The sequence below is a fragment of the Talpa europaea genome (assembly GCF_964194135.1).
Source record: "Talpa europaea genome assembly, chromosome: 11".
Lineage (NCBI taxonomy): Eukaryota > Metazoa > Chordata > Mammalia > Eulipotyphla > Talpidae > Talpa > Talpa europaea.
The window spans coordinates 15572261-15593440 of NC_140078.1; the positions used below are offsets into that span (position 1 = coordinate 15572261).

The window sequence follows — 21180 nt, forward strand, 5'->3', positions numbered from 1 at the left end:
AGCACTTCGGTGAGTGCTCAATCAGGCCTACAGCTGGCGATGCGGGTGGCAGGAGATGGTCTCAAGTGAGAGCAGAGCGCAGCCTTTCACCGGGTGCCTTTGGCGTAATTCACTGCTGCTCTCGGGGCTCCAGTTCCTGCTGGCTTGAGGCAGGCGGGGGCCGTGTGAGGAAGTGGGGAAAAGGGAAAAGCAGCTTTGGGGGCAGTGTCCTTAGGGGTTGGAAAAAGCAGAACTTGGGGTGGGGCCAAGGGACTCACAGGGGGTTTTTGAAGGCTGCCCCATGCCCGGATGCAGCCAGTGGGGCTTGAGTCTTCCTGGCTCCCACCTGGTGGTCATCCCAAAGGTCCTCGGCAGCTCTGTCCTCTCGCAGTGTTGGCCATTCTAGCTCCATGGATGCAGGGCTGGCCTCTCAGCAGGCTCTGGGGCTGAGGAGCCCTCAATGCCCTAGGAGTTCCCATGTGCGCAACCCCTCTGCTGAACACCATCTTTCTAGGCACAGAATGAGCACAAGACCCGCTATGGACTTCCTGCTCCAGCTTCTCCTCCTTGCCTCCTCCATCCCATGGGGTAAGCTTCATTGGCCTTGGTGAGTCCAGCCCTCTACTGGCTTGGGCAGTCTGGACTATGTCCACATCACAGGTTTGGTTGCTAAGATAGAAGGAGGGCACAAGGAAGCAGCGTTAGGGAGCAATGACCTTCCCAGAGGCACCCAGCGGTGTGTCATGGGGGACAGGACAGAGTTGGGGCACCCATCTGGGGCACATTCCAGGGGGCAGACCCAGGAACTTAGCGGTGACCCTATTCTCTGTCTTGTCCCCCCATCAGGCTTGGCCTCATGGGGTGTCTCCAGTCCCACAACAGTGCAGGGAGTGAAGGGATCCTGCCTGGTCATCCCCTGCGTCTTCAGCTTCCCTGACAGTGTGAAGGTGCCCAACAGCATTACAACCATCTGGTACTATGACTACTCGGGCAATAGGCAGGTGGTGAGCCACTCAGAGGACCCTCAGCTGGTGGAGCCACGCTTCCGCGGCCGGGCCCAGCAGCTCATGAACCTGGAGCACAGAGTGTGCAACCTGCTGCTGCAGGACCTGCAGCCCAAGGATTCGGGCTCCTACAACTTCCGCTTCGAGATCAGTGAGGGCAACCGCTGGTCAGACATGAAAGGCACCATGGTCACGGTGACAGGTGAGATGACAGGTGCCTGCCTACTCCAAGCTGACACTGCTGGATCGCAGCCCCAGCCATTGTCCCGAACCCATCTCCGCTGCAGTTCCAAGCCCCTTCCTAGTCCCAGCCCTGTGCCCCTTGCATTCACTCAAGTGGAGCCGGGAGCTAGAAAGCCTTGCTCTTTCCCCTAGAAGTCTCCTGTCCAGGGCTTGCCCCTTGGCTGGAGGACAGGAGGACAGGAGGTCTCAGGTGTGGTGAAGGGGCATCCTGAGTGCTCCTGTTTCTGTCTCCAGAGAAACCCAGTGCACCCACTATTGCTTCACCGGCCAAGCTTCTCGAGGGCACGGAGGTGACCTTCAACTGCTCCACTCCCTATGTGTGCGTGAAGAAACCAGTCCACCTGAACTGGCAAGGCCAGGACCCCGCTCGCTCCATCACCTCCAATGTCCAGAAGCTCGAGCCCACAGGCATCATTCATCGGGACACCCTCCACCTGGCCCTGTCCTGGCAGGACCACGGCCGGACCCTGCGCTGCCAGCTCTCGGTGGCCAAGCAGAGCACTCAGGGCGAGATTCACCTCCAAGTGCAGTGTAAGTGTGCTGGGGGCCAGTGCGCGTGTGACTGAGCACACTTCTTCAGCCAGTCCAGAGCCCTTCACCCCTGAGGCAAAGCCAGGACTCAAGTGACAGTCTAAGTGGGGCAGGTGGAGAGAGACTGCTAAGCCCTAAGGGTCACATTTAATGGTTCCCTTCTGTCTCCTGCTGGTTTCAAAGGGCCCTGTACCCAAAACCAGCCTACAGAAGGGTAGAGAGGGAAGTCACAAAGAGCCAGGAATTGTGTCTGGTTGTGAGTGCCCTCAGATTTAACCCATCTCTGGAGGATGGTTAGAGGTGGGTTCACCCCTTTCCTACCTTAAAGCTAATCATAGTAACCAGGGCATCACCAGGACGTGGTGAAAAGGCTGTGGGAGAAAGTCCAGGTTTCCACTTAATTATGCATCTTCTGATCATCAGGAAACAGGACAGAGTGTTCTAGACCAAGCACTGTTCACAGGCATGCCCCACTAGATGAGCAAACTTTAGGAGAAGTCCTTTGCCTCTTTGAGCCTCTGTTTTCGCCTCTGTCCAGTGGAGGTCTGCAATAAGTAGTCCCCATCTCACAGAATTGTTACGAGGACTAAAGGGGTGTTGGCAATATTAGATAATCAAAAATATTAGCTTTTATTATTTTCACAGTCATGTGGATTAAACACTTGAAAAATGGTGGTTTTTATCAGCATATTTAGAAAGAAAGAGGCTTTAGACTAAAAGAATTGCAGTTTCTTTATATGGTTGCCCCTTCCTTGCACACGCCAGACACTCCCAGGGCCGGCTTGACCCAGCCTTTGGCCGCCTGGTATATCCATATGCACTCTGCGGATGTGCAGATAGAGGTCATCCATCTGTCTATCATTCATATTTCTGAAATTGCAGACATGATGTCCCTTTCGCCTATATTCTTCAGCGTGTATTTCCAAAGGTCATTCTCATATATAACCTAGTGCAACGGTCACAGTCAGGCATTTTAACAGCAATAAAAGACTATCTAATCTGTAGCCCATATTCAAATTTTACCAACTAACCTGGCAGTCAGTCCTTCACCAGGAGGCTGCCACAGACCAGCACAGCATGGTGCCCAAGGCTCCTGAAGGGAACAGAGGGTCATGGGCAAGTGGGGGTGGGTGGGGATTAGGCGGGGGGTGGGGGGTGGGGGTGGGGGGGTGGGGGTTGGGGGAGGAGTGTGAGCCGAACACCAGGCCCAGCATTGCCTTGTCAAGATCTTAATGGAGAAAGAAGAGGCCAGGAATTCCTCACCAGGTGGGGGCGGGGTCTCTCCTGGACAGGAGGGAGGAACAATGGGGCTGGTGGTTGATCTGGGTGGGCCTCCTTAGGGCTGAGTGTGGAAAGAGGAGTGTGCCACCCCCTGCCCTCCCAGCACCTCACTGCAACACAACACACTATTTGCCTTGCAGATGCTCCTAAGGGTGTGAAGGTCCTCCTCAGCCCCTCGGGGCGGAACATCCTTCCAGGTGATCTTGTTACACTCACCTGCCAGGTGAACAGCAGCTACCCTGAGGTCACTTCTACGCAGTGGATCAAGGATGGGGAGACCCTCAAAGCCCAGGGTCACGTGCTACAGCTGTCTCAGGCAACCTGGGGTGACTCCGGAGTCTATACCTGCAGAGCTGGGAATACTGTGGGTTCTTCCACATCACCTCCCGTCAGTCTCCACGTCTTCAGTGAGTCCTGGGGAGTGGGGCCTGGGTCTTGACCAAACAGGGTGGGGTGCCGGGCTGGGCTCCAATCCTCGAGGCTAAGAGGAGCCAGGCCAAGGTGGAGTCAGCCAAGCAGAACTCGGTGCCTCCTGGGAGGCAGGTATGGTCAGGCAGGTGACAAACCTCCTGGCAGGGTGGGAGGTCAGAAGGATCCTGGTGACCAGGTGAGTAGATACAAGGTCAATCCAGGAGGATTTAGGCTGATTCACAACAACCCTGGAAGCCTGAGGGGCTGGGCCTGGAAGTCCACTGGGATCCCCAGCGTGTCCTGTGCTGCCCCTACAGTGGCAGAGATCCAGGTGAGTCCAACTGGCCCCATCCTGGAGAAACAGACCATGACGCTGACCTGCAACACGCCCAGAGAGGCATCCAGCAACCTGCGCTTCAGCTGGTACAAGAACCAGGCCCCGCTGCAGGATGCCCACAGCCCCACCCTCCGGCTACATTCGGCCACCAGGGCCGACACGGGCTTCTACATCTGCCAAGTGGAGAATGCGCAGGGCAGAGAGCGCTCTCGCCCGGTCAGCGTGGTGGTCAACTGTAAGTGGCCTGGGGCGGGTGACACCCAAGGGTGACGCCCCTCCAGGGTGGTTGGGGTCCAGGGCACAGGTAGCCTTGGGCTCACATCTCAGCTCCGCCCATCTGGGCAAGATTTTGACCTCTGTGCGCCTCAGTTTCCTATTTTAGAAAAACTTTTATTTTGAAATAAGTTCAAAAGTGTAAAAAGTTGCAAGAATAGCACAAAGATATTTCATATAACTTTACATTCCCCAAGTGTTAACATTTGGTACATTTGCTCTCTTTTCTCTCTCCCTCTCTCTCTTGTTTACATGTACACGTTTGCACCCACATATGTATCATGTATGTATCCTAAGTATGCGCACATTCTCTCCATGTAAACACATATCCATATGTTCTCTAGAGGTCATCCCTCTGTCTATTGTTTGTATTTCCGAAATTGCAGACGTGATGTCCTTTTCCTCTATATTCTTCAGCGTGTATTTCCAAAGGTCATTCTCATATATAACCTAGTGCAGTGGTCACAGTCAGGCATTTCAGCATCAATAAAAGACTATCTAGTCTATAGCCCATATTTAAATTTTACCAACTAACCCATAATGTCCTTTATAGAACTTTTTTTGGGGGACGGCTCATTGCATTCAGTTGTCTTGTATCTTTCTCCTCCTTTAATCTGGGCCAGCTCCTCAGTCTTTCCTTGTTTTTCTTGACATTGAAGCTTGAAGAGTAAGTCAGCTGTTCTTCAGGTGTCCTTATTCATGTCTGTCTGAGCCTGTGCCCTTGGGGGGCGTCCCCCCACATGCGCAGGGTCCACCTCGCTGCATTCCGTCAGGAAGCACTTGATGGCACCTGATGGTGCTCACGTTGATCACTTGGTGGAAGCGCCGTCTACTGCCAGGTCTCCACCGTGACCCCATCTTTCAAGTGGGGCCCTGCTCCTCACTCACAGTGCTGCCATAGGTTTGACGGGGTGACCATGTGACTTGCCCAGTCCAGAGACAAAAGCGTGTTCGGCAGGCACTCAGGAGCTCCTGGGGTTGTTTCCTCTCTCAGGCCATTGGGGGACAAAGAGGGTCATAGATCACAGCAGGATCCAAGGGATGCCCTGTCTAAGGGTAACAAGCCCCTCATCTCCACACAGACCCGCCCGTCACCCCGGACCTAACCGCCTTCCTGGAGACACAGGCGGGGCTGGTGGGCATCCTCCACTGCTCTGTGGTCAGCGAGCCCCCGGCTACCCTCGTCCTGTCACACAGGGGCCTTGTCCTGGCCTCCACCTCTGGGGAGGGTGACTGGAGCCCACGCTTCAGTGTCTCCTCTGCCCACAACTCCCTGCGCCTGGAGATCCGAGACCTGCAGCCAGCTGATAGCGGGGAGTACATGTGCTCAGCCACCAACTCCCTTGGGAATGCGTCCTCGACCCTGGACTTCCGTGCCAATGGTAAGATGGGCATGGGGGAGGAGGCTGAAGCAGGAACTCTGAGGAGGAGGCCTGCTCTGGCCTTTTCCTAGGAGTCCAGAGGGCTCATCTGAGGGGCTGAACTAGCTGGCTGGTAGAAGTCACGTCAAAGACCTGGGCTATAGTCATCCCCACCTGTGAGGTTCTTGGAAATCAAGGCAGAAAGGGAAACATGATAGGTTGCTTTATTCATTTTCTTAACATTCTGATTCTGAACTGGGAGCTCCTTCATGTGCGTTCATTTGTTCTTTTTATTTATCAAATATTTAGTGCCGGTTCTGTGCTGAGTCAGATGCAGGAGCCAAAATGGAGACATAGGGTCATCCAAGTCTTGGTGGATGTACTGCCCTGCCATGGTAGACACAGCTAATTGCCCTGCTAAGTTCATAAACCTGGGTTTGGGCTCAGGATCCTTTTCAAACTTGCAACCAGCTACCAAAAGATCTGAATCGGCACTTACAGCCAAACACTCTTGATCATCGAGAGATTCACAGAGATGACACTCGCCTCACAAAGACCAGACCTACCTACGGAAGAATGAGAGGAGAACCCTAGGGGGCTTCCTGCAGCAGGTGGCATGGAGCCAGAGATGTGCAGGGAAGCTGAGCTTGGGGGTAAAGTCTTCACAGCCACCCTCAGCCTCCCTTTCTCCCCCTCCCGCCAGCGGCACGCCTCATCATCAGCCCGGCAGCGGAGGTTGTGGAAGGGCAAATGGTGACCCTGAGCTGTAGCACCAGCCTGAGCTCCACGCCTGACACCCGCTTCTCCTGGTACCGGAATGGAGCTCTGCTTCTCGAGGGGCCCAGCAGCAGCCTCCAGCTCCCCTCGGCCTCCAGCGCTGATGCCGGCTCATACCACTGCCGGGCCCAGAACGGCCGCAACGCCAGCGACTCCTCCTGGCCGATTGTCCTCACCGTGCTCTGTGAGCAGCCTTCCTACTAGCCACTGTCTGCTGTGGGGAGGACAGTCCACTGAGTCATGCCAACTGCCTCCTGTCCAGCCCCAGGGTCTATGTCAGCAGGGCAACCATAGGCCTGGGCACCATGGGTGGAAATTAGGGAAATAAGGCTGGGCCTCTCTGTGTCTCCCTGTGACCTACTTCCAATCCCAGGCCTTTAGGCCTTTGTCCAGTGTGTTCTAGGGACCTAGCCAGCCTTGAGTGGAACTGAAGGCCCTGGCAAAGGCTGATGGGTCACTGCTCATGTGCTTCCTCCCTACAGATGCCCCACGCCACCCCACGTTCACAGCCCGGCTGGACCCTGATGCTGCAGGAGCCGGGGCTGGAAGGCAGGGCCTCCTCTTGTGCCGTGTGGACAGCAATCCCCCAGCCCAGCTGTGGCTGCACCACAGGGACCAGGTCGTGGCCTCCTCCCTGCCAACAAGGGGTAGCTGCAGCACCTGCGGGGGCTGTTCCCCGCGCAAAAAGGTCACCAGAGCTCCCAACTTGCTGCGTGTGGAGATTCGAGACCCTGTGTTGGAGGATGAGGGTGTGTATCTGTGTGAGGCCAGTAATGCCCTGGGCAACTCTTCTGCCTCGGCGACCTTCAATGCCCAGGGTGAGTGGGGCAGGGAATGGATGATTGGGGGCGAGGAGCTGGCACACGGGACCCTAGTCCTCTGTAACTCCTGGCTCCAAGGAGGGTCTGTGAGGCAAAATCACCTCCTCCAGCAGTAGGCAGGAGAAAAACTCCTCCCTCCACATTGAGGGAGGCCAAAGCCCCCGTGCTCAGTGCTTGGGAGGGGTGTTGGGTCTGGGGCTATGAGGTTGAGTTCTGAGGAGGGTCTCCAGATGGACTCTTAGACTATCTCACCCTCTTCCCCTTTGCTGGTTCCCTTCTATGCCCGATGTTCCCCATGCTCCTCAGGGCCTGCTTCGCATAGGCTCCCCGTGAGTGAGTGAGTTAGCTTCCCTCCTTGGCCCAGTGGGTACCCCAGAGGGTTTCCTTCTGCCCCCTCCAGACTGGGAGTGGGGCCGCTAGTCCTAGGCATCGTGGTGGGGAGGAAGTGGCCAAGGTAAGGCCTGTTGTGAGCAGGACTGTGCTGCCCGCTCTCTAGCCACTGTCCTGGTCGTCACGCCGTCAAACACACCGCAGGAGGGAACAGGAGCCAACCTGACGTGCAACGTGAGCCGGGAAGCTGGTGGTGGCCCTGCCAATTTCTCCTGGTTTCGGAATGGGGCACTGTGGGCCCAGGGCCCCCTGGAGACTGTGACGCTTCTGCCCGTGGCCAGAACAGACGCTGCCTTGTATGCCTGCCGCATCCTCACTGAAGCTGACACCCAGCTGTCTGCCCCCGTGGTCCTGAGTGTGCTCTGTGGGTGATGGACAGGGCAGAGTTGGGCACCTAGGGGGTTGATAGAGTGATCTGGGGGGACCAGGACTGGAGTGGGTTTGGGGAGGTAAGAGTTTGGCTCGGGCATGGGTAAGGGTGGCCTGCACTGTGTGTGTTAGGGAGTGGGACATATGTGACAGCTGGAAGGTGGTGAGCTGGGCTGGGGGTGGCCTGAGCTTCCACTGTCCTTGCAGATCCTCCAGACCCACCAAAACTGTCAGCCCTCCTGGACATGGGCCAGGGTCACATGGCCGTGTTTGTCTGCACTGTAGACAGTCGCCCCCTGGCCCAGCTGAGCCTTTTCCGTGAGGAGCATCTCCTGGCCACCAGCCTGGGTCCTCAGCTTCCATCACGTGGTCGTCTCCAGACCAAAGCCACGGCCAACTCCCTGCAGCTAGAGGTCCGAGACCTGGGCCTCGGGGACTCTGGCAGGTACCGCTGTGAGGCTACCAATGTCCTGGGGTCAGCCAATACCTCTCTTTTCTTCCAGGTCCGAGGTGAGTGTCAGTGTTCTGACGATGTGGTAGACCCAGATGCCCGGGCCGGGGGGGGGGGGGGGCTACTCAGGCTGGACTTGGGCTGAGTGGTGTAGATTTCGTGCAGAAAAAGAGATTTCTCTTTTTCATTTGGGGGGAAGGGTGTCTCCAGCCAGCCAGCAGGAGGCCTCCTTTGTTCCAGCTGGATAATTTTACCTGTAAAAATGGTGGCAGCCACTAAAAGGCAGTGGCAATTGCACAAAGTGGGCTTCTTGGAGCACCCCACTCTTTTCTGACAGAAAACTTTATGAATAATATAAATTTGTTACATGATAACAATCCTCAAACAAAATCTAATGTGTATTATGCACACATATGTATATATCATATACTGTTATGTATATATTATATACTATACGAATGTACATATATGCATGCTATACATATACATATAAACACATGTACATAATAGTATATTTTATATACTATTCATTAATGTAGATATTCAGGTAGGCAAGTAGGAAGATAGATAAATAGTTTCTTCTGCAAAGTTCTCCCTAGGTGAATAAGCCTGGAAAAAGGAAATAATAACCATAATTCTGCAAATACTAAAGAAAAACACAAACTTTTTCTCCCATAATGACAAGCAACATCAATTTGGAAAATTTTCTTTGGGCTTTGCGCTGATATATTGTCTCTTATTTATCACACCCATTTCATAGGCAGAGAAAGCAAGGTCAGAGTCTTAGTGGTGTGTAGTCACATAACTACCAGGGGGTCCTGTAGCTCTGGGCTAATTTGGTTCTGGTCCCAGGCAAAGCCTGTGCTTGCAACCAGCTGTGCCTCCTTCTCACTCTCCCCACCCTGCTCTCTCCCTGCCTCGGACCCAGGGGACACTAGGACTGCCCTTGGCCTGATTCCGGCTCCTGGGCTCTCGTGACCTGGAGCCCGGGTGCAGAGCTGGACTGCAGAGAACTCGGATCTCACAACTACTAGCTTCCCCTTCCAAGACCTCGGTCACCCATGCTGAGCCAGCTCATGATTAGGACAAAGGCCCTTGGCATGATCTAAATGCCTCTCATTTCAGTGTTTTATGGGGTCAAATCAACATTTGCCAAGATCTAACACACGTGGGTGCTGTGCCTGGCACTGGGATTAGAGGTCATCTGAGTTTCCTCATGAGGCTCGCCCTATGGCAGGCAAGATGATTGACAGGACAAAACCATCACTCAAGATGGTGGGTGGTAAACGCTAGAACAAAACCAGCCCCGGGGGTTGGGAGCAGAAGAGGGGGAGGCACAGAGCTGAAGGGGGGCCCTCTTCAGTGGTCTCCAGGGGAGCTATGGCTTGGGACCTGGGGTTGGGGCCATGCAGCCCTTGTGTGAACACACACCCCCTAAACTGTGGGAGGGCGTGGGGGGAGGCCCTCACACACCCTCTGTTTTTCCCTTCAGGAGCCTGGGTGCAGGTGTCACCATCGCCTGAGCTTCAGGAGGGTCAGGCTGTGGTCCTGAGCTGCCAGGTTCCCGCTGGGGCCCCAGAAGGGACCTCGTACCTTTGGTATTGGGATGGCCAGCCCCTTCGGGAGTCAACCTTGGCCACGCTCCGCTTCACAGCTATAACTTTGAGCCAAGCTGGGGCCTACCATTGCCAAGCCCAGGCCCCAGGTTCAAGCACCACGAGCCTGGCTGCCCCTGTTAGCCTCCATGTGACCTGTAAGCATTTTCGCTCTTTTGGGATTTCTTGGGAGGTGAGGCGACAAGGGCATGGCTGGGGGACGGCGTGCCGAGCTCCTGGTCCTGGGCTCTGTCTCTGTGAGAGAGCCCTAGACGAGGGGCCACCTGGCCAGACTCTGACCTTCCCCGACCTTGTGTAGATGCCCCACGCCAGGCCACACTCACCGCCCTGATGGACACAGGCCCTGGGCGACTGGGTCTCCTCCTGTGCCGTGTGAACAGCGACCCTCCGGCCCACCTGCGACTGCTCCATGGGGCCCGCCTCATAGCCTCTACCCTGCAGGACCCAGGGGAACCTGCAGGCAGCTCTCCCCAGCTGCAGGTGACTGTGGCTCCCAACGCGCTTCGCCTGGAGATCCACAATGCGACACTGGAAGATGAGGGCAACTACACCTGTGAGGCCACCAACGACCTGGGTCAGACCTCAGCCTCAGCCAACTTTGATGCTCAAGGTCAGTGTGGCATTGCGAGTGTGTGTATGGGGGGCTCCTTTAAGAGAGGAGAGCAGGTTGGAGAGGGTTCTGGAAGCCTAGGGCACAGGCAGAAGGGAGAACATAAGGACTGGTTCATTCCCACCCTTTCTATGGCAGGTCTCTTGACTTGGGTTTCATGGAAGAACCTTTGTTAAAAGACAGAATTTTGCATGGATGTCCAATAGATAAAAATAATCAGGCAGGGGGGTGCAGGAGAGGCCATGGCAGGGCAGGGGAAGCGTGCCCTGTACCAGAGTCAAGCAGGGTTCAGGAAACTCCCAAACCCTACAGAACTCAGCTCGGGACCAACTGAGGAAGGAGGAGCTGTTTCGCAAGGCCTCCTGGAGGCCGGTGCCTTGCTTTCCACAGCTTCACAACCCTCATCCGTATCTCTTTCCTCAGCCGTGAGCCTGCAGGTGTGGCCCAAGGCCACCGTGCAGGAGGGACAGCTGGTGAACCTGACCTGTCTTGTCTGGACCACCCGCCCGGCACAGCTCACCTACATATGGTACCAGGATGGGCAGCAGCGCCCAGGTGCCCATTCCATCTCCCTGCCCAAAGTCAGGGTCGTGGATGCTGCCTCCTACCGCTGTGGTGTGGTGACCCCTGGCCAGGCCACTCGCCTCGCCAGTCCTGTCACCCTGGAAGTCCTCTGTGAGTCTGCAGCTGGGCACAGGGTGGGCCTGGAAGGCATGACAGCAGCCCACCGGCATCAGGGCTTGGCTAAGTCCCACAGGTGTCCTACTCAGGACGCAGCACCCAGCTGGCCGAGAGTGCTGTGCAAGCAGGAAAGAGCTGGGGGCAGGGGTGGGGATACGTCCTGCTGGGCGGAGGAGCAGTGCCCCACACTGGGCAGCTGGATCTTTGGGGTGGGGAGCCGGTCTCTGAACTCCTCCCGCCTCCATGCCTGATAGACGCGCCCCGGAGCCTGCGCCTGACCTACCTCCTGGAGAGCCGTGGCGGGCGGCTGGCCCTGGTACTGTGCACTGTGGATAGCAGCCCACCTGCCCAGCTGGCCCTCAGCCGTGCTGGCCACCTCCTGGCCTCCTCCACCGCAGCCTCTGTCCCCAACACTCTGCGCCTGGAGCTGCGGGAGCCACAGCCCAGCGACGAAGGTCTCTACAGCTGCTCTGCCCTCAATCCTCTGGGCCAGGTCAACACGTCCCTGGAGCTGCGACTGGAGAGTGAGACAAGGCCCAGACCAAGCCTACCAGGGGGTGGGGGTCAGCTGTGGGTCTGACTGGGGTCAGCTGACCCTGGCCTCTTTGGCACAGGTGTGCAAGTGATCTTGGCTCCATCGGCCACCGTGCCCGAGGGGGCGCCTGTCACAGTGACCTGTGAGGACCCCGCTGCCCGCCCGCCCACCCGCTATGCCTGGTACCACAATAGCCGCTGGTTACAGGAAGGACCTGCTGCTTCCCTCTCATTCCCGATGGCTTCGCGGGCTCACACCGGGGCCTACACCTGTGAGGTCCAGGATGCCCAGGGCACACGCAGCTCTCGGCCAGCAGCCCTGCAAGTCCTCTGTGAGCTGGGGCCCTGGGTTGGGGGTGCCTAGTTTGTATGGAGGGCGCTCCTGGCCCGGGTGAGGGTGGGAAGAGGACAACAGGGAACCAGGAATGGGCACTTGGGGAAAGAAGGACGCAGGTGATGCGGGAAGAGCTCTCGGCCCTGTGAGTCCTGCCTGGAGAAGTCTGTCCACAGGACTCCTGAGAAGGTGCCGCTTGTGGCAGTGACCATTTGTCCAGAGGCTTTAGCCTCACTGACATCAGGTAGGTGGGCAGTGGACTACACAGGGTTCAAGCAAGCCCTGCCGACCGTGCCCTCTCCCATCCCTAGATCCTCCTCGGGATGCTGTTCTGTCTTCCTTCCGGGACTCGAGGGCCAGCCCCACAGCCGTGGTGCAGTGCACTGTGGACAGTGAGCCGCCTGCCGAGCTGGCCCTGTCCCGCAATGGCCAGGTGGTGGCCACGAGCCGTGAGGTCCACGACCTGGCTTCAGGGACAGGCCGTGTCCAGGTGGCCCGCAATGCCCTGCGACTACAGGTACAAGACGTGCCCTCGGGTGACGAGGACATCTATGTATGCACAGCCCGCAACCTGCTGGGCTCAGTCAGCACCACGGGGCAGCTGCAGGCAGAAGGTGAGTGAACCGGGCATGGGGTCGGGGCCCATGTGAGGGGCTGCAGCTGCCACTAGAAGAGCTGTCTCATTGGAAGGGGTAGATACAGCGCAGCAGAATCTGACCCAAGAGGAACAGTTCCCACTGGAGGGGGCAGCCTAGCCTGAAAGGGAGAAACAGCCTTGCCCTTGGTGGTCTCCCTACAAGGGGGAGGTGTAGCAACACCCCAAGGGAGCCTGGATGGAGGGAAGACATAACCCTGTCCTCACTGAGCCCGGTCTGGGGGTGCAGTCTGCTGTGGGAGACTCAAAGAGAAGGTTTAGCCCTACCCTCGTGGAATCTGAGGGCACCTCTGATGATACAGTCTCATTCATTGGAAAGCCTGGTTTACTGAAGGAGGAAGTGACAGTCCTGGAAGTTCCCATTGCAAGGACAAGAGATAGCCCTGAGATATCATCCACCTGGAGGGCCAGATTGCAGGCTCATCAGACCTTCCCATAATGCACAGAGGCGTCCCAAATGCCCAGATCCACCCAGAGACTCTGGCTTTCATAGGCCTACAGATTCCCAACCACCTCCTGGTCCTCGGCCTGCAGGTGTTCATGTGGTGGCTGAACCAGGGCTAGACGTCCCTGAGGGTACAGCACTAAACCTGAGTTGTCACCTCCCTGGCGGCCCCTGGCCCCTGGGCAACTTGACTTTCGCTTGGTTCTGGAATGGCCGGCAACTCTACGCAGAATCAGTGCCTACCCTCGCCTTCTCCCACGTGTCCCGTGCCCAAGCTGGGGTGTATCACTGCCGGGCTGAGCTCTCCACTGGGGTTACCATGTCCACACCAGTCACACTCCGTGTGCTCTGTGAGTATGACTCCTTCAGGCCTGCCTCAACTTCCCCATATCTCACATGTCAACTTCAGATCTTCTTCTGTCTGTAAAGAACAGGAACTTCACAGGAATGAGTCTTGGGTTGGGATCCTGGTTCTCCTGCTGGCTGGTTTTTTGATCTTGGGCATCTGTGCCTTGGTTTCCTCATCTGTAAAACATCAGTCTCCTGATAAAGTGTGCAGAGTACCAAGGCCTACAATGGCCTTGGTTCCCTGCCCCATTCTTTGCCAGGGCTCATGCCATATCAGTTAGCTAACGCTCCATAACAAGCCCCCCCAAAACTTACTGCTGAAAACAACAGTCATTTTATTTGCTTACAATTCTGTGAGTCAGACTTTTGGGCTGGGCTCAGCTGGGCGGGTAGTTCTGATCTCACCTCATCGGCTGCATTTGTCCGGCGACTGACCTGATACCACATGGTCTAGAAGGGCCTCACCCTCATACTTGGTGATTGGGGCTGGTTGTTGGCTGGGCTGTGTGTCTAGCAGACTGGCCTGGACTTCTCATGTGTGGCTGTGTTCCAAGGAGAGCAGAAGCTTTAAGACCTAGTCCGGAAGTCACACAGTGTCCCTTCTGCCTTTAATGGTCAAAGCCAGTTGCAGATGCAAGAGTGAGGAAATAGGTTCTGCCCCCCCCCCTTTTTTTTTAAAGATTTATTTTTATTTATACAAGAGCTGGGGTTCAGGCCAGAGGCGTGGGAGGGTGAGATAATTCACCAGAGACAGAGCGGGGAGCAGAACAGGCAGACAGACCGAAAACACTGCTGAGGGGAGTAGAGGGTGAGACAGGAGAGGTCTGCCACGCCATGTGGATATCCCCCTGGCCGGCCAGGAATCGAACCCATGCTGCAGAGACTATGGACAGCTTCACAGCGCTGTGCTCAACCCACTATGCCACCAGGGAGGCCCCAGTTTCTGCCTCTTAAAGACAGGAGCAGCAAATCCTTATGCACGGGAACGGGAGGGGAGGAATTTATGGTGGTCTTCTGCAATCATCATGCTCTGTCTTCCCACAGACCCTCCCAAGATGCCCACCATGACGGTCTTTGTGGAGCCTGAGGGTGGCATCCAGGGCATCCTGGACTGCCGAGTGGACAGCGAGCCCCTAGCCAGCCTGACCATCCACCTGGGCAGCCGGCTGGTGGCCTCCAACCAACCTCCGGGAGCCCCTCCTGAGCCCCACATCCACGTCTTAGCCACCCCTAATGCCTTGAGGGTGGACATTGAAGAGCTGAGGCCCAGTGACCAGGGGGAGTATGTGTGCTCAGCCTCCAATGCCTTGGGCTCTGCCTCTGCTTCCACCTACTTCGGAACCAGAGGTGAGGAGGCCTCCTCTCCAGGCCACGCTGCCCAAAGACCCCGCCTGTCCTCACGATCAAAGGCTTCCTTATCAAAGGTCGCTCCTTCGTCCCTTCTGCTGCAGTCTCTCTAGTCTAGACTTGTTGCTTGAAGCTTTCTTGCATGGGGAGGTTGCTGAGGTAAAGTGAGTTCGAATAGGTTTCATCTTGGAAGAGCCACGTTGGGAGGGAGCCCTGGAGGCCTGGAGCCATGGCTGCCCCTGAGCTCCTGCCACTCTGTTCCAGCCCTGCAACACCTACGTCTGTCCCAGCAGCTACTCTGGGTCCTGGGGCCGCTGGTGGGCCTTCTGTTCCTGCTGTTGGGCCTGGGCACCTGCTACATCTGGAGGTGGGTCTGGAGCTGGAGGGTGCACGGGCCTTGTTCTTCCCATATGTCCCCTTCTGAACTCACTCCGTGTTTCCTAGCCTGCTTTCCCACCCACATTTGGGAATCCCTTCTAGAATGTCTCTAAATCCCTCTTGCTGTCGTTTTCTTCTTTCCTTATTGCTCCCCTCACAGTGTCGAAGAAAGGGTTAGGGAGGGGAAAAGAGAAGGTACCCCACTCTCCCCAAGGCTGCCCTCTGTGCACTGAGAAGTCTGGGGCCAAGCTGGCGGGCAGGCAGGAGCCGGGGAGAGGCACACTGAGCCCACTCTTGTCCCTGCAGAAGGAGGCTTTTTTATAAGCTGAATGTGGCTGAGAATTCGGTGGAGATGACTTCTCAGAAGGACACCACACAGGTATCTGGCCAGCAGGGGTGGACATGCTGCCCAGCCAGGCCACGTTGCCGGGGGGATACCAAGAGACCACTCTCATTTTTGGATGGTGCCTGGGATTGGGGGACATTGGGGAGAGAATGTGGAGAACCAGGGGCCCCTAAGAAGATGGGGGGAGCCATATTCTGATTGGGGCAGAGAGCTGCTATGTATTTAGTGTGGCTGGATGTGGGGAGACACTCTGAACTTAGCAGCATCCCCTCCACTTCCCAGACACATCTGATCTTCCACCTGTGTCTGGGACCGCTCTTCCCCACTCTGGGATCTGCCCATCACTTGGGCAGGGGTGAGAGCCTCTGTGATGTGATTCCCCCTGCATATAATCCCTTTGGCGGGCCTGGGCTCCAGTCACATTTCCAGCCGTGGACATGCTCACCAATGCCCTGGGGACCCCAAGCCAAGGCTGGGGAGACTGGCCTCCAGAGTTAGGGGCTGGGTGATGACTGCTTCCAGAGCCCTCTGACCAGGGTTTTCTTTGTGGGAAGTTCATTGATCCACACTTGATCTTAGCCAAAAGGCCGAGAAGCAATAGAAGTTCATTGATCCAGATGCAGTCACATTTGCCACCTCATCCTGTGCTTCACCCTCCGAGCTGACCCATGCCATTGCCTGCCCTCAGGAGGACGAGGTCTTCGATGACGCAGGCCCCATGAATAAGGAGGCGTTGGGTCCTGCCTACCTCTGTGAAAACAACTGTGTGACACCGGACGCTCTATGACCTGGCTCCCAACCGCTTGCCCCAAGAAAAGTAGGTGGAGAGAAAGAGGTGAATCCCAGTCTACCCAGGAGGAGGTAGACCCTGGCGGACTCAAGAGAAATGAGTTGATGGTGCTCTCCACTTCCCTTTCTTTTTTCTCTGGATCTCATCTCTCCATTTCTCCTTCCATACTTATCCCTTCATATCTGTCACTCCAAGCCCACTCTGGATTTTTTGGATGTTTTCAAATGGAAGAGCTGCTTTCTGAATTCTCATAGGCACTTGGTATTAGAAAGACTAAAAAGAGACCAAATACACAGGCTTCAACATGAAAGAATTTTGTTTTTCTCTCCCATACTCGTCTGGGTATATCATAGTGGTTTAAGGTGTTGGGCCTTTGGAAGTTTCTATCCTATTTTTTTCTACCCCTAAAATGTTGCCTTTGAGTGTGAGGTTCATGATGACCCCACTGTGTCCACATTCCATCCAGCAAGAAGAGGGAAGATTGGAAGTGGAAGGCACACCCATGCCCACTGTCAATACAACCTGGAAATTTCGAGTCATTTCTACTCACTTCCCATTGGCAAGAGTTTAGTCACATGGCCACTGCAAGCTGTAACGGGTACTGGGAAATGTAGTTTTTATTTTACTTTCCAAGGACTCCCAACTATGGACTCATTAACCCTTGACACTGATGGGCATGCCGGCCGCCAGCAGGCCACATTTTGTCTCAGTGCACATCTGTTGAAGGCCAGGGTATGTTCCTGGCCATTCTGGTCATGGGCTTTCTGGAGGAGGAAGTCCCTCTCACACATGAAGGCTGAGTGGATCAAGAAGGTTTGCTGGTCCCAAGGGAGAGAGCATGCCAGGCAGTGGTGTTTTCTGAGCAGGAGCCTTGTGCCAGATCTGACTTCTGGAAGAAGTGTGCCAGTCACCAGTCCCAGCCCCAGGGAGTGAGAGAACAGACATGTCCTCAGAAGTCCTTGTCAGGCCACGTATTGGGGGCTGTAGCGGCAGGAATGGGCACAGAGCAGGTTCTCTATGACCAGAGCAGACGGGGTGAAGGAGGCGTTCTGGAGCCCTCAGTGGCTTTCGCAGTCTTTTATTGGGATTTACCATGTACACAGCAGGCACAGGTGCCGGGGAGCCAGGAGGCTGGCAGTCCTCCCAGCCCCCAGCAAGTCTTCACTCTTTCTGGGCTCTCCGGCTTTCTCTCATGTTCTCTCTGCTTCTCTGCTCTTCAGCTGGTGTCTCCGTGACGCCGCCCTTAAAAGCCCAGTCCTAGCCCCGGTGAATCCCATCTACCTATGCCCACACCCTACTCCAGGTGGCCGCCATCAGGCATGCATTCAGGACCGCAAGGATCCATCATCAATCCTAATGGAGGGAGGGCAGAAAAGCCTGATACTTTTTCACTTACCCTACAGGGGCTTTCTAAATTGTCTCTCTCCTCTTCCTCTTCCGGACGGTCTCCTTCGCCATGGTAGGATTTGTGTCTGTAATTTCCCATTTCTTAGCATCCATGTTCTCTTTTGGAATCTCCCAATTGCGTGCCCTGTTTAAAATGGAAGCCGGGTCTCTCCACAGCCCCACCCCTGCCATTCTTCACCAAATCCTTCCCAAATGAGAGAAGAAATAACAAAATGGACCCTGGGAGCGATGGGATGCTTCCCTCTCTGCTCCTGGTTCACGACACAGGAGGATCAGGGAAGCCTACCCTGGAGAGGTGGCTCCTGCTGCTGTCAGCACCTGTGCCACCCCATGAGGGCAACACTGGGAGGGTGTTGTGCCAGCAAGCACAGGGCAGGTTCATTGTCAATTTGGGTAGGTGGATAAAGAGACACCGGGAGGCCTCGGTGGGTTTTTCAGGCTTTAATCCTCTCTCAGGGAACCAGGGAAGCAGGTACACAGGTACACCAGGCAGGCAAGTGAGCCTCCCAGCCCCTCACCAATCTTTACAGTTTCTCTGGCTCTCTCTGGTGTCCCCCGCACCCCCAGTCTCACAATCTCGCCTCTTCTGCAGTCATGCCGCTCATCCTTCTCACTGGCGCCACTGCTCTTCTCCCTGCCTCTAGGCTCAGGTGTGCACACCTACGCGTGAGAGCATACTCCAGGTGTCCGCAATCAAGCACGCATGCCCCACGCCCACACTCCTGGGAAGCTTCTGCATAAACACGATTAAGGCCACAGGTGAAAGCCACAGAGGCTAGTGGCATAAAAAGCCTGATTAATTAATTTACCCTACAGAGGAATCGATGCCTCCGCAGACTGGCTACACTGGAGGCCCCAGCTTGACTGAGCCATCATGGTCTGTGTGAGGTCTGGCTCGCCAGGATGAGATTTCAAGTGCTAATAACGGACAAATCAAGGATGTGCTTTTAAGGGAGACTAGCAAAAGAATGGAGGAAGCAGGGTAAAGGAAGGAAATTAAAGACACATAGCTTGTCCATAGCAGCATTTTTTCCAACATCTCAAAGCTAGTAGGTCCCCAAATGCACAGCAAGGGTAGACTTGATGGGGAAGGAAGAGGGTTAAGTCACACATTTTAACACTACCCAGCAATGACTATAAATGAGCTGAAGTCACACACAATAGGCTGGATACATTTCTCACACTGGGAAAAATATTTGCAACTCATCCTCCAGACAAAAGGTTAATCTCCCTTGTTTATAAAAAGTTCCTTTGAATTGTTAAGAGAATAGCCAACGACTCCATAGAAAAATGGGCTGCAGATATGAACAAGCAATCCAGGGAAAAGGAAATCCAGTGTTTGAATAAACATTCAACCTCACCCATAACAGAAATGCAAAGTAAAACTGCTCTTTCACTTTCAGAGTAGCGAAAATCACAAAGTTGAATAACACCTAATTGTGTTGATCAGGCTGTGGGAAAGCAAGCACTTCTTTTGTACCAATATCGTTGGTGTAATTGCGAAGGGGCACCAAATTGGAGGGCAATTGACTGATCTACCCAAATCACAAACGCATGTTTCCTTTAACCCAGTAACTCAATATAAGTCTGCAAAAGCGACCGAAGGCTCTAGGACTCTCTCCTTTACCCCGTCTGCTCGAATCATAGAGAGATCCTGCTCTGTGTCCACCCCGCCATTACACAGAGCTAATTGTTGGCAAAGTTGTGGAATAATGGGAGCTCTCACACATTGCTGGTGGGAATGGAAAATAGTACAGCCACTTTTAAAAATAGTTTAAGTAATTAATGGGCCTCCCTCATGGTGCAAGGGGTTAAATCTTAGCACTATGAAGCTATCGCAGCCACTGCAGCACGAGTCTGATCCCAGGCCATGACCCACATGGTGCAGCAGACCGCTGCCGTCTCGCCTGCTGCTCCCCCTACCACAGTGTATTTAAGTCGGTCTGCCTGTTCTGCTCCCCACTCTGTCTCTGGTGAATCCTCTAAGCCCTTCCCTGCACCTCTGGCCTACACCCCAGCTCTTGTATGCATAAATAAAATAAATCTTAAAAATAAATAATATGCCCTTACCACATGACCCTGCCATCATCCTTTCACGTATTTATAGACGAGAAATGAAAATATTTGTCAACACAAGGAGTCACAGAGTCTTTGCAGTTTTGCAGCAGCTGTATTTAGAAGAGCCCCAAACTGGAAAAGACCCAAAAAGCCTAACTGGACTAGAGATACAATATGAAAAACTGCCGCTCCTTCATACCAAGAAATACTGCAGGGGAACAAATCACCCACACATGAAACAATGTAAACAAATCTCAAAACCTTAAAGAGGGAAGGAAGTCACGCACAAGAGAACATGTGCTATGATTCTATTTACATGAAGTTCTAAACAGAGCTCACCTAAGGTCAGAAAGCAGTGGTTGCCTAGGGCTGGGAGACAGATTGACTAGGAAGGGGCACAGGCCATCCTGGAAGCGATAGAAATGCTATTTCTGGATTGTGGTGGCGATTTCACCTAACTGTACACTTCAGTGGGTGTGTTTTATTGTATGTAAATTATACCTTAATAAAGTTGACTGTAAAACCCAAAGTAATAATCTTAATAATCACAAGACTCATGATGATGAAAAAACTCTAAATGCACTATACAAAGGTCACTAAGGTGTCATAAATGAAAAAAAAAAAAACAACAACAAACAAAAAAAGGAGCAGAAAAATGTTAATAAGAGAAAAAAATCTGCCTGCATTGGTATGGATTGGATTTGCACATCTGTAAAATAATCTAAAAGCCTGTACAAGAAGCTAGTAATAGCAGCTTTCTGTTGGGGAATGTGGCCTGAGAGAATGGAGACAGAAGAGCGAGGGCAACTTCTCCCTGAATGTTTTATACTACGGGATGAAATCTGAATGAGGCGACGTAGGTTGCCCTGGCTGCTGGAACTCTTACTGAACGGCCCTGGCCATCGAGCAGCCACTCACAGGTCGCCATTCGAATTTACCACTTGGTACCCAAATAAATCTCCAAAACAAGAAACAGATGTTGCTGAGGCTGAAAGGGTTCCCCCGCGTCTGGGGTTTATGGCTTTTTGCGATTCTTCCCCTGGCCACTGCCTAGGACAAAGGACGCCCCCCCCCGCCCCCACCCACGCCTGGGCAGGGCGCCGCGCCACGGAACCGCCACTCGCCCTCGCGCCCGCACCTGCCGCGCGCGCCCAGGGCCAGGGCCCCGCCGCGGTGGCACAGAACCCCGCGCGCCGTCACGGCCGCATCCTCCCGTCGTGGTCGTCCGGGCTTCCCTCCTCGTGGGGCACCCAGCGGTAGAGGACCCACCTCAAATGGATGGACCCACCGTCCATCTCTGGGACCACGCAGCGGGGCGCTCCCCGCGCTGACCCGAGCGCAACAGGTGCCGCGCCAGTCCTGACCTTTGTCCCCTCCCCCCGTCCCCTGCCCGCTGCAGCCCT

The 21180-nt window shown here is 54.9% G+C and overlaps 1 protein-coding gene across 1 annotated transcript; it reads left to right on the plus strand.

The window, feature by feature from the left end:
• Positions 1 to 518: 518 nt before the first annotated feature.
• On the plus strand, positions 519 to 16309 carry SIGLEC1 (sialic acid binding Ig like lectin 1; the record flags this gene model as incomplete). Its single annotated transcript, XM_084246629.1, has 21 exons — positions 519 to 567; positions 826 to 1185; positions 1461 to 1757; positions 3179 to 3445; positions 3767 to 4021; positions 5142 to 5441; positions 6124 to 6381; positions 6680 to 7015; positions 7515 to 7772; positions 7985 to 8287; positions 9721 to 9981; positions 10143 to 10454; positions 10878 to 11129; positions 11390 to 11659; positions 11750 to 12001; positions 12315 to 12617; positions 13193 to 13453; positions 14496 to 14798; positions 15063 to 15165; positions 15483 to 15555; positions 16211 to 16309. The coding sequence occupies 21 exons, from the start codon at positions 519 to 521 to the stop codon at positions 16307 to 16309; spliced, it is 5172 nt and encodes a 1723-aa protein (XP_084102755.1).
• Positions 16310 to 21180: the final 4871 nt, after the last annotated feature.